This window comes from Drosophila novamexicana, unplaced genomic scaffold (genome assembly GCF_003285875.2).
Source record: "Drosophila novamexicana strain 15010-1031.04,08,12 unplaced genomic scaffold, DnovRS2.1 tig00000387-arrow-pilon, whole genome shotgun sequence".
NCBI lineage: Eukaryota > Metazoa > Arthropoda > Insecta > Diptera > Drosophilidae > Drosophila > Drosophila novamexicana.
This window is the reverse complement of record NW_020824800.1, coordinates 3340210-3353110: the sequence shown is the minus strand read 5'-3', so window position 1 is coordinate 3353110 and position 12901 is coordinate 3340210. Positions and strand designations below refer to the sequence as shown.

The 12901-nt window shown below is 39.9% G+C and overlaps 1 protein-coding gene across 4 annotated transcripts in view; it reads right to left on the bottom strand.

The window, feature by feature from the left end:
* LOC115760178 (protein Wnt-4) overlaps positions 1 to 11174 on the bottom strand; it is a 36401-nt gene extending 25227 nt beyond the window's left edge. The window contains exons 1-2 of one of the 4 annotated variants that reach the window (XM_030701402.1): positions 11115 to 11174; positions 8307 to 9086 (exon numbers count right to left, since the gene is read on the bottom strand). In XM_030701402.1, coding sequence (XP_030557262.1) covers positions 8307 to 8980 — 674 coding nt within the window. In that variant the 5' untranslated portion in view covers positions 8981 to 9086; positions 11115 to 11174. Of the gene's footprint in view, positions 1 to 8306; positions 9157 to 11114 lie in introns of those variants that run through there. The other 3 variants (XM_030701403.1, XM_030701404.1, XM_030701401.1) reach the window with 3 other exon arrangements.
* Between the last annotated feature and the right edge of the window lie 1727 nt (positions 11175 to 12901).

Below are 12901 nucleotides of genomic sequence, written 5' to 3'. Positions count from 1 at the left end.
GAAAACCATGAAGAAAAAGCCAAACTTCATGAAAATCGGATAAAATTTGACCGAGTTATGGGGGTGGTAATTTTTGACCCATGTCTATATACGAATCTTGGGGTAAGATTTGGACATAAATTTCGACTAAAAAATTGATGTTAAGATTTGAATGCCAGATTAATCTAGAGGGAAAACCATGAAGAAAAAGCCAAACCTCGTGAAAATCGGATGAGATTTGGCCGAGATATGCGGGTGGTAAATTTTAACCCATGTCTATATACGAATCTTGGGGTAAGATTTGGACATGAATTTCGACTAAAAAATCGATGTTCAGATTTGAATGCCAGATTAATCTAGAGGGAAAACCATGAAGAAAAAGCCAAACTTCGTGAAAATCTGATAAAATTTGACCGAGTTATGGGGGTGGTAATTTTTGACCCGTGTCTACTTATATACGAATCTTGGGGTAAGATTTGGACATAAATTTCGACTAAAAAATCGGTGTTCAGATTTGAATGCCAGATTAATCTAGAGGGAAAACCATGAAGAAAAAGCCAAACTTCGTGAAAATCGGATGAGATTTGGCCGAGATATGGGGGTGGTAAATTTTGACCCATGTCTATATACGAATCTTGGGGTAAGATTTGGACATGAATTTCGACTAAAAAATCGATGTTCAGATTTGAATGCCAGATTAATCTAGAGGGAAAACCATGAAGAAAAAGCCAAACCTCGTGAAAATCGGATGAGATTTGGCCGAGATATGCGGGTGGTAAATTTTAACCCATGTCTATATACGAATCTTGGGGTAAGATTTGGACATGAATTTCGACTAAAAAATCGATGTTCAGATTTGAATGCCAGATTAATCTAGAGGGAAAACCATGAAGAAAAAGCCAAACTTCATGAAAATCGGATAAAATTTGACCGAGTTATGGGGGTGGTAATTTTTGACCCATGTCTATATACGAATCTTGGGGTAAGATTTGGACATAAATTTCGACTAAAAAATCGATGTTAAGATTTGAATGCCAGATTAATCTAGAGGGAAAACCATGAAGAAAAAGGCAAGCCTCGTGAAAATCGGATGAGATTTGTCCGAGATATGCGGGTGGTAAATTTTAACCCATGTCTATATACGAATCTTGGGGTAAGATTTGGACATGAATTTCGACTAAAAAATCGATGTTCAGATTTGAATGCCAGATTAATCTAGAGGGAAAACCATGAAGAAAATGCCAAACTTCGTGAAAATCGGATAAAATTTGACCGAGTTATGGGGGTGGTAATTTTTGACCCGTGTCTACTTATATACGAATCTTGGGGTAAGATTTGGACATAAATTTCGACTAAAAAATCGGTGTTCAGATTTGAATGCCAGATTAATCTAGAGGGAAAACCATGAAGAAAAAGCCAAACTTCGTGAAAATCGGATACAATTTGACCGAGTTATGGGGGTGGTAATTTTTGACCCGTGTCTACTTATATACGAATCTTGGGGTAAGATTTGGACATGAATTTCGACTAAAAAATCGATGTTCAGATTTGAATGCCAGATTAATCTAGAGGGAAAACCATGAAGAAAAAGCCAAACTTCGTGAAAATCGGATGAGATTTGGCCGAGATATGCGGGTGGTAAATTTTAACCCATGTCTATATACGAATCTTGGGGTAAGATTTGGACATGAATTTCGACTAAAAAATCGATGTTCAGATTTGAATGCCAGATTAATCTAGAGGGAAAACCATGAAGAAAAAGCCAAACTTCGTGAAAATCGGATAAAATTTGACCGAGTTATGGGGGTGGTAATTTTTGACCCGTGTCTACTTATATACGAATCTTGGGGTAAGATTTGGACATGAATTTCGACTAAAAAATCGATGTTCAGATTTGAATGCCAGATTAATCTAGAGGGAAAACCATGAAGAAAAAGCCAAACTTCGTGAAAATCGGATAAAATTTGACCGAGTTATGGGGGTGGTAATTTTTGACCCGTGTCTACTTATATACGAATCTTGGGGTAAGATTTGGGCATAAATTTCGACTAAAAAATCGGTGCTCAGATTTGAATGCCAGATTAATCTAGAGGGAAAACCATGAAGAAAAAGCCAAACTTCGTAAAAATCGGATGAGATTTGGCCGAGATATGGGGGTGGTACATTTTGACCCATGTCTAATACGAATCTTGGGGTAAGATTTGGACATGAATTTCGACTAAAAAATCGATGTTCAGATTTGAATGCCAGATTAATCTAGAGGGAAAACCATGAAGAAAAAGCCAAACTTCGTGAAAATCGGATGAGATTTGGCCGAGATATGCGGGTGGTAAATTTTAACCCATGTCTATATACGAACCTTGGGATAAGATTTGGACATGAATTTCGACTAAAAAATCGATGTTCAGATTTGAATGCCAGATTAATCTAGAGGGAAAACCATGAAGAAAAAGCCAAACTTCGTGAAAATCGGATAAAATTTGACCGAGTTATGGGGGTGGTAATTTTTGACCCGTGTCTACTTATATACGAATCTTGGGGTAAGATTTGGACATGAATTTCGACTAAAAAATCGATGTTCAGATTTGAATGCCAGATTAATCTAGAGGGAAAACCATGAAGAAAAAGCCAAACTTCGTGAAAATCGGATAAAATTTGACCGAGTTATGGGGGTGGTAATTTTTGACCCGTGTCTACTTATATACGAATCTTGGGGTAAGATTTGGACATAAATTTCGACTAAAAAATCGGTGCTCAGATTTGAATGCCAGATTAATCTAGAGGGAAAACCATGAAGAAAAAGCCAAACTTCGTAAAAATCGGATGAGATTTGGCCGAGATATGGGGGTGGTACATTTTGACCCATGTCTAATACGAATCTTGGGGTAAGATTTGGACATGAATTTCGACTAAAAAATCGATGTTCAGATTTGAATGCCAGATTAATCTAGAGGGAAAACCATGAAGAAAAAGCCAAACTTCGTGAAAATCGGATGAGATTTGGCCGAGATATGCGGGTGGTAAATTTTAACCCATGTCTATATACGAACCTTGGGATAAGATTTGGACATGAATTTCGACTAAAAAATCGATGTTCAGATTTGAATGCCAGATTAATCTAGAGGGAAAACCATGAAGAAAAAGCCAAACTTCGTGAAAATCGGATAAAATTTGACCGAGTTATGGGGGTGGTAATTTTTGACCCGTGTCTACTTATATACGAATCTTGGGGTAAGATTTGGACATGAATTTCGACTAAAAAATCGATGTTCAGTCTAGAGGGAAAACCATGAAGAAAAAGCCAAACTTCGTGAAAATCTGATAAAATTTGACCGAGTTATGGGGGTGGTAATTTTTGACCCATGTCTACTTATATACGAATCTTGGGGTAAGATTTGGACATAAATTTCGACTAAAAAATCGGTGTTCAGATTTGAATGCCAGATTAATCTAGAGGGAAAACCATGAAGAAAAAGCCAAACTTCGTGAAAATCGGATAAAATTTGACCGAGTTATGGGGGTGGTAATTTTTGACCCATGTCTATATACGAATCTTGGGGTAAGATTTGGACATGAATTTCGACTAAAAAATCGGTGTTCAGATTTGAATGCCAGATTAATCTACAGGGAAAACCATGAAGAAAAAGCCAAACTTCGTGAAAATCTGATCAAATTTGAAACAAGTAATTCTTTAATCAAGGAATTATATTGAACTTCTTTACATATAAAAGGCCGCAATACTTGAATTTGGCTTACAAAATCTGTTGATTTAAATCTAATATAATTACAAATATTGAAAACGCGTTTGTCGGATTTAAAAACCCAGTTTCGCACAGTTTCTGAGCCTGGCCTTGTCGTGAGCGTCACCAACCGCACTTGACCATGTCGCCTGGCCCTCCACTTATTAGGACCAAAACTTCGGAAAAAAAAAAATTAAATTAAATAAAAGACCACAATAGTAGAGGGAAAAGGAAAAACTTTATGCCTGCAATTTCATTCTGCAATGACATTATACTACCGAAAGCGGGGCGAGGCCTGCCCAGAAATGGAGTAGCTGTTCCTCCCCAGAGTCGCCTTCATTGTCGTCGCTTGCTTATTGAGACAAATAAATTTTTTCTTTTTGTGGTTCGGTGGTGCCACATGGCGATGACTGCAGCAGCCGCCAAAGATTTCCCGCATTTCTTTTGCAGGTTTATTTTTAATTTGGTGGCAAACAAAAAAAAAAAAAGAAGAGAGATGTATATATATATATGAAAAACAATACCAAAACTTTGCACATAATCGTTATCGTCAATTTCGAGGGCCCAAGTCGGGCAAGTCGGAATCATCTGGCATGTACCAGGACAAACGCAGACTCGTAATTTGCGGCCTGTGTGCAACACAAAAGCCGTTCGTTGGCTTTTCTTTGGCGTGGAAATTAACATTTTTATGTTTCCGCACCAGGATGCCAGACACTATAGAGATACCGAGGAGCACTATATAAGTGCCCAGATACAAGAAGCAGGGCTCAACTTTTCTGAAACTCAAAGAACTCACATAGTTAACATTAAGTTGTTCTTTTGTACTCGCACTGCCAGCCCGGGCAACAGTATAAAGTAAGTTTTAATTACTGTTTGACAAATATTTAACATGCGAATGGGGAAGGGAGTAGACACAGGGCAAGGGACAGGGACAGGCTTACGCACAATTAAGCAGATTTTAGCCGCTTGTAAGGCAAATGAAATCACAGCAGGCCAAAAGGATTGACTCAAAGCGAGTTCCTCTGGTCGGGGTTGGCTCTCTTCTCCTCTGGGGTGGCGTCGGCTTTGTTAAGCCCTCTGTAACAACATCGTTTTGCGCCGTATAATGTCATAAATGTCTGTTAACAAAACAACAGACGTCATAGAGCGACGGGTGCGGGGGGGAAACGAGACGGGAACGGGAGCGGGAACGAGACTGTCAAACATTATTACATTATTTGCCTTTTGCTTTGCCTTTCAAATGGCTGAAATTGAAACCAACCCTGCCCAACTTTGACCCCCTCCGGTCCCTGCCTAGTCAAATTTTCGGTTGCTTTTTTTTTGGTTTTTGGTTTTATTTGACTTGGCTGCTGAGTTGCTGCTGCTTCTTCTTGTTCTTCTTGAATTACCAACCGGCGCAACCCTGCGCCGAAGATTAATTGCGCGCGTCGGGGGAAAAAGCGTTCTGGTTACGGAACAAATACATGGCTTTGCCCATCGAGTGCCCAGGATGGCAATTATTAAATTTTCATTACATCCCCTAATCAGCTTTTCTGCATATTGATTCGTGTCAACAGGCCCTGTTCTCGGCTGCCATACACTGCGTGCCGCATTTCTTCCAACTTGACTCTTTGTATATTCGGCCAGCTACTGAGATCGGAATTGTTTAAGCAGGTGTTGAAGTACCATATATCCAACTGGGCGGGACAAAAGGAAGGGAGCGAGGGGGGGGGGGGGTGATTGAACACCAATTGGCCGAAGAGTACATGCAAATATGGAGAAGTTAATGCTAGATTGCAGTTTAGGGAAATGAGCTTAAGAGAAGAAGAAAACGCAATTTTCAAAAATCAAAATAAATAATTAATTAATTGTTTATTAATAATGCAACATATTTCCATCTTGGATAATACAAAAAAAAATGATGCTGAAACTATCGAAACATTTCATCATTTATTACATTAGCAGAGAATGTTGAAGAATATCGAAATGGTTTTTAATATTGACGAAAAATGTCTATATTTTAAGAGCTTATTGTCGAAAAGTTTTATTTTCGCAAGGTTTCTTAGCACTCGCGAAAAGTAAAAAAATTAAATGAAAATTATACTTACAACAATTTTAATTTATTTTTATAATTTTTTGTTGTTATATTTTTCATATTAAAGTAAATATTTTTATATTTAATTAAATTTACATTTTGTACCCATTTATTGTAATTTATTAAATACTTTTTCTAGTCATATCTGATGCAGTCGATGCCTATCTAAGCCAAGTCAATGATATCTTTAAAGAATTTGATGGCAAATTTAAAATCAATAAAATTGCCTATTGCAACGCACCTGACGCTGAGTGCAGCAGAGTCGGAGCTGTAGAGAGTGGCTCATCAGCCAAATGGCAAATGGGCAAATGGCTCCGGTAAATAAGCCGATTAATTGTAATCAAGCGGCTCGAACCGTGAACCGTGTACCGTGGACAAAGGCTGGCTAATGGGCAATAGCTTGGGCTTGTTGCTGTCTATCGATTTGTCTGGCCGGACGGGTTGGGTCAACGCTTGAGCAGCTGAAACACTTTCTACCCCATTGCGACGAGCATAAAGAAATCAAATTAGCAAGCCGTCAGGCTGCAGCGGCAAGTGTAGCGCCCATTTGGCTATTGTGTAATAAAAAAAAAACCATAATAAAAAAAAATTGCGACCACTTTCACAGGAAGGGCCAGGACGCACATCCAGCTGTAGCTGGCGCAGCAGTTGGAGATCGAGCTGGAGTTGGAGTTGCAATTGTTGTTGGGTGGTTTTGTAATGACAAATAATAACCCTGCCACAGCCGCCCTTCTGTTTCGCCCCTCTGTGGTAGCCACTGCCCGTTGTCGGTGGGCAAATGAATGTGAAGTGTAAGTAAAATTTACGCTGCAGCCCGTTGCTGCTAATAATCATAAAAAACGGCGGCTCGCACATTTTGACAACCGGCTGCCGTCCGCAACGCGCAATCCTTGCAATAAAGATGAAAATGTTTTTGGCTGACAGGCGCAAAAAAGCCAAGCAAGTATAAATAATTTTACTTTATTGTTTAAACGCGCCTAGGGGCGTGCCGCGCCTCTTCGACTTCTGGCTCGCGGGATTTATGTTGCATTTGTCAGCAGACTGTGTGCCACCAAGCAGTCGGTGTGGTCCTCGGACTGTTGCACATTTTCTGTCTATAGCTATTTATTTGAGTTGGCCTCAGCTAAGCTGGAAGATCAAGTGTAAACAAATAAGTGCGACCATTTTCGGGCAATTAAACTGAAAAATTGTTTGGCAAACATCAAAGACAGAATTCGGTGGAAACAAAAAAAAAACCGAAACCTTAATTGAGGAAGTTTTGATGAAGTCATATTGAAAGCCAAAGTTTCGATTTATCTTTCGTGGAAATCTTGTGTTTATCAAAATATACAATTGCTTCTATGACAGCGAGTCCATAAAAAATAAATAGCATAGAAACAATTTACAAAAAATATTAAGAATAAATGATTTTTAAATAAGAAAACATTGCTGAAGATAAAATTCTTTTGCAAACATATTTCAAATGAGCGATAAATTTCTATAATTAGCCACACTGCGTTGTTTTTAGCACTCAGTTCAGTCCAATTTCTGCCGATTGTTTGTGAGGGAAAAGAGGGGAAGGGAAAGGAAAAGGGAGGGAGCAAGAGGCTTAATGAGGATTTTCCATGTGGCTGGGATTATCTTTATAATTTGATTGAGTTGCATTCAAAAATCCAATTTAATTGAATTAAACAAATTTGCAAGTGGAGTTTGTAATGTACTACGATTTATAGACTAGAGATAGGTCTTACATAGAAACAAACTAGAAACAAAACGGTTAATTCCCTGTACTTGAAAGTGTTTTCTTGAATGCTTTAAGCATATCGCAAAAAAATGATTAAAAGCTGTGTAAGTGTATAACAGAGTGTATATAAGTATATAGAAGAGAAATACTCCCATTTGTAGATTTCAGTGACTATTACTTTTATTGTTAATATTATATATTATATATTTTCTAATCAAAAAAGGATGAACCTTATATTTAACCCTAAGCTATGCATGTTTTAATGTTGAAGGACCATAATTACAAGAGCTCTCACATAAAAACATGGCATGGCACGCATATTACTATAAAGTCCTTAACTTAATGCTTGAAACACATACTACATTTTGTATTTTACGGCTGGCAAAAGGTCGATCTGGCGATCTGCCGTTCAGTCAAGGGTTAGGCAAGAGCTCAAGACATCTTTTGAATGCCAGCGAACATATGTTATGTACATATATACAATTCGTTGCAATTGCAGAAGAGGGCAGAGAGTAAAAGTTGATTTGTGGATGGCTCAATCTGTAGATTGTGTGCCCAGAGGCAGTCGAGGAGGCGATTGCACACACGCACACACACACACACAGAACATGTCAATGGCAATTGGCCCCGGGCCAGAGTATGCCATAAAAACGCATGGGATGCCCTCGGCTGGTCGGGGGTACGTTAATAGGACAAAAGAATTTGACGAGCTGCATCAATTGATGATAAGATTTTGCTTGGGCGCGTTTCCAATTAAGCGTGTGCTGCAATAACTGTTAAATGTACTCACTATGGACTCTGCATATCCATGCCGCCTCCCCCGCCAACAGCAATGCCTCCTGCCGCAACGCTTCCTGTGGCGCCAGGGTTCAGCATGGTTCCTCCATAGCCGCCCGACATGCCCTTGCCGCTCAATATCACGCCCAGATTGGCCAGTGCCGGAATCATATGTCCATGTGCGTGTCCTGGTCCAGGGACATGTCCGGCAGCGCCATGCACGCCCATGCCATGAGCCGAGCCATGGTTCATGACATGCCCATGTCCAATGCCACCGGCTGCCGGCGCGCTTGCCGTGCTGCTGCCCAGGCCGCCGGCGGCCAGGCCGGAGCCCAGCTGATTGATCGCCGCACCGCCAGCGCCAAGGGGCAGCTGCATCGTGCCGCCAACTGATGGGCCAGCCAATTGGCCAGTGGCAGCGAGCATCGCATTGAACATAGAGCTGTTCAGGCTGCGATTGCCCAGGTGCTGCTGGTTGTTGATGTTGCTGCTGTGCAACTGTTGTTGTTGTTGTTGTTGTTGCAGTTGTTGTTGTTGTTGCTGCTGTTGTTGTTGCTGTTGTTGTTGTTGCTGTTGCACGTTGGCATTGCTCTCGATGCTCGGCACCAACAGTTGCTGATCCTGGCAGCGTCCCAGCCGGCTGAGTAAGTGCAGCAGCAGCATCAGGCTTAGAAATGTTGAATGCATCTTGCACTTGTTCTTCTTCTTCTTGTTATCAGTTAAAAGTTGTTGGTTATCAGTTTTAAGATTGGCTAAATGCTCCGCTTGTCGTTTGGTTCCGGTCTAGAGTCTACTTTTTGGCGTGTTGTTGAATGCGTTTGTGTTTGCGTAAGTACTTTGTAGTTAATAAATTACTAAGTGCTAAGTTCTAATCAAATATTGAATTTATATTTAAATATATTCTCGTAAATTGATTTGTATGCAAAAAATGTTTTGAAATATTTTCTGGGACTGCGTGATGTATCAAAAAATTATTCAATATTTTTAATTGCTATTTGGATTATATATATATCTATTTATTTAAGGGTTCCTATATTGAGATTATGCAACTTTGATAGTCGTGATATATGTTTGTGAGTTGTTTATATATATATATATATATATGTTAATTAGCTTGTTTCCAACTACTTTGTTTTCGTGTAATTTTTGTTGTTTTTAATTTTCCTGAACTTTTTTGTTTTTTGGACTACTTAATACTTTTCGTTTGATTTGCGCGCTTTATTTTTCTTGGCCGCTACATTTTGTTTTTTACAAACATTTGTTGTTTGTTCCAGTTCACTTTTTGCATGATTCAATCAACTTATTTTTTGTGTGCCAGAAGATTTTCACGTGAACACTTCAAACGGTTTTTGGCTTTTCGTGTTTCCTTTGTTTTCACATTATCAAAAATGTTGATTTATTTGTTTTACAGCAGCAGCCGCCGCCTCCTGGCCGATCCAGTTGGCTTCCTGGAAACGTTTAGAGCTGCTCGATAGCCGTGCTGCCGAGGGCGCAACATCAAAAGGCCAGCGATTCCAGACAGATCCCCCGATCGGGCGCAACGAAACCCGTTTGAACAGACGACGCGCCGCGTCTGCCTCGATGCCTCACGCCGATCCATCCATCTAAACAGGCTTAAAGATAGCTCGTTGTTGTTTTTTTGGTTTTTTATTTTTTAGCAGATTAAAAGGCGCCGACTGCGTCTTTTTTTAGTGTAATGCGCGATTGGGGGCCGGCCGGCCGGCCACGTCTCAAATGCGCCTTTGGCCCGAGATCGAACGCGCGCGCGCTCCGGAATTGATCAACACGGAAGTTCGCGTAGGTTCCCGGTGTCAGCGGATGTGGATTAATTCGCGCGAACTTCTGCCTCGAACTGGGACTCGACTCACTTGCGAATGGATTCTCTTCAATCGAATGCTTGCTTGGGTTCTGCGTGCGGCACACACGTGCGTTCCACAGCTCGTTCGGAACTCGACTGAAGACGACGGCGACGGCGACTGCGACTGCGGCTGGCGACTGGCTTCGTGCGCTCTCGTCTCGTGTATCTTTTGGATTCACAAGCGTCGTCGTTGCCCGCCTCTGATAGGCACAAAAAGTGCGCTCGTTGATGTTGCTGTTGTTGTTGTTGCTCTTGTTGTTGTTGTTGTTAGTGCTGTTGTTGCGCATGCTGAAGAAATCCACTGCTGCGCAGCTAGAGCCAGTGGTAGCTGTCTGAGTTTGGAGCGCAAAAGATACAAATGTATCTGCAGGCTGTGCTTGTTCATTAATAATCACGACAACTTGTCAATGCTGCCGCGTTTTGACATGCATCTCCAACTAACTAACTAACTAACTAATCGTTGTTTATCAGCGCACTTTATGTTAAAGTGACGCTGTTAAACGTCTGCGCCTAACATAACATGCGAAATGTTAGTGGAAAGGTGTGCTCTCAACTGATTGCAATTTGTTGATATGCTATTTCGGTCTGGGTGGTCTGCAATTCCAATGAAATCGGTTGCAGCAATAGAGTTCCAAGAGAAATCCAAAACCATTCGGAAATGCCAACTATTTGTTGAGCAAACAATTTTTAAATCCACTTTAATTTACACAATGAATATATTAAAGCGAGCTTTAAGCTTAAGCGAGGTTTCGTATGTGGCTTATCAGGCTTTGACTTTTGATAATCAGCGAATTATTAGACGAGCGTGATCAACTGATGCTTAATGCTTAGTATCTTTAAGCACACCAACAGCTTTAATGTGCTTTCAAAAATCTGCATTCTAGACAGACTTATACCAGATGTTTATATCATTAGATCCTTAAAATGTTATTGGATAAATCAAATTGTAAAGACTACACTTACCATTTTTACCATTCAATAAGAAATGTCTCAAATATGATTTGTAGCTTCAACGTACTTTCAAAGCAATTTTATGAAATGGCGAGCAAAAGCTTATGACAGTTAAATCAGAAAACTATTTGATCTTGGCTTTTTTATTAATATCTCAGAGAAAAACAAAAATGTGCAGAAATTGTAAAAAAAACATTATGTTAAGTAACATGAAATATTAAATATTTATTTGCAACATAGAACTTGCAAATAATTATCTTATTTTTGATCCTTTTGTTATTGTAGGTACATACTTTAAATTAATTATAATGTATTGTATGCTGTTTTTGTGTTCGTTTTTAGCTCATATCCATTAAAGTACCTGGCTTGGATACTTAGCTGAATTTTATAAAAATGATAATATCGAGTACATTAAAGCTCACTTAAAGCTTCGCAGGCAGGTCTTATTCTCAATCTTGAAGTTTTTTGTTATATTTTTGTTCCCCCCTTTGTCTTTTTATTTGGTATTTTGATTATTATTATTTTATCGAGCATAATGTGCAGGTTTATCAATTATTATCATTTTTAAAATCATTATTTACATATATTTATAAATAATATGTAAAAATATTTATTTTTTGACCAATTCATTATTTAAATAATTTTTGCAGTACGTTCAGTTACAGAAACTTCTCAATTTTGTATATATATTTTATTTTGGTTCTAATTGCGCAGCTAATTGACAGAAAGTATTTGTAATTCGTGCCTGCTGCTATGATTGTATCTGTGCTACTGCACATCCCTTGTGTGTGGCATGGCATTGCATCTGTTTATCTATAGATAAACGCATAGTTGTGTGTGTGTGTGTGAGTTTGTTTGCTTGGTTCATCCATCCATCCATCAGTCACTCAATCTGTTGGTTACACACATTTCTCCTTAGGCAAACCCATATCCCAGCGCTCGCTCAGCAACTACTTTTCCACTTGTTGTTGTCTAAAAAACTTGAGCTGTTTGCTGTTTACCTTCTTTCTCCTGTCCGTCTGCTGCGTCAACACATTCCCAAAAGGGCAAGGCACTCCACAGCACCACAGCACCGCAGCACCGCAGCACCACAGAAACACGCGACTCCGATACTAGCTAGCCCTGGTATCTTCATGACGTTTTATGGGCCTGCAAATGAGGCAAAAATTGCAGTTACAACTTTTGACCCAAAACCGTAGGCGACATGGAATGCCGCTGTCCCGCCCTCGTCCCGCTCTCGGCCATTCAATATTTGCCCAAGGTAATTACAAAAACAACAAAAATAGAACTTACTCTTATATATATATATATATATATATATGGGGAGTTGGTGCGTTTGTCGTCGTTGTCGATCATTCGGCTTGTTTATTTGTCCAAACATTTGTCAATTTCATTGAGCTCTGACCAGGCACATTTCCTCATGGGGGCGATCATCATCATCATGCGGCAGAGTGCGGCGTCGGCGAGCGCTTTGATCGGCTTCAGTTTCGGTTCAATTAAGATTCATTTTAACGTTGATATCACATGCTACTCATATACATACAATACTTGCCATGATTGTGCGTTTATCTAATTTACTTTTACTTACAGCACCAACTACACGAACATGTCGACTGCTGGGCGCCCGCTTGCCAGCTGATAAAAAGTATCTGAAGATGGGCCACGGGCCATGGGAATGCTATGGACTAGCTACTAATGCCACACGGCTCTGGCCCTGCTTTTATTGGCTTGACAATGAGCCCGTGTCTCTATCTCTGTCTCTGTCTCGCTGCCACTCTCTCGCTCTCGCCGGCATGTAA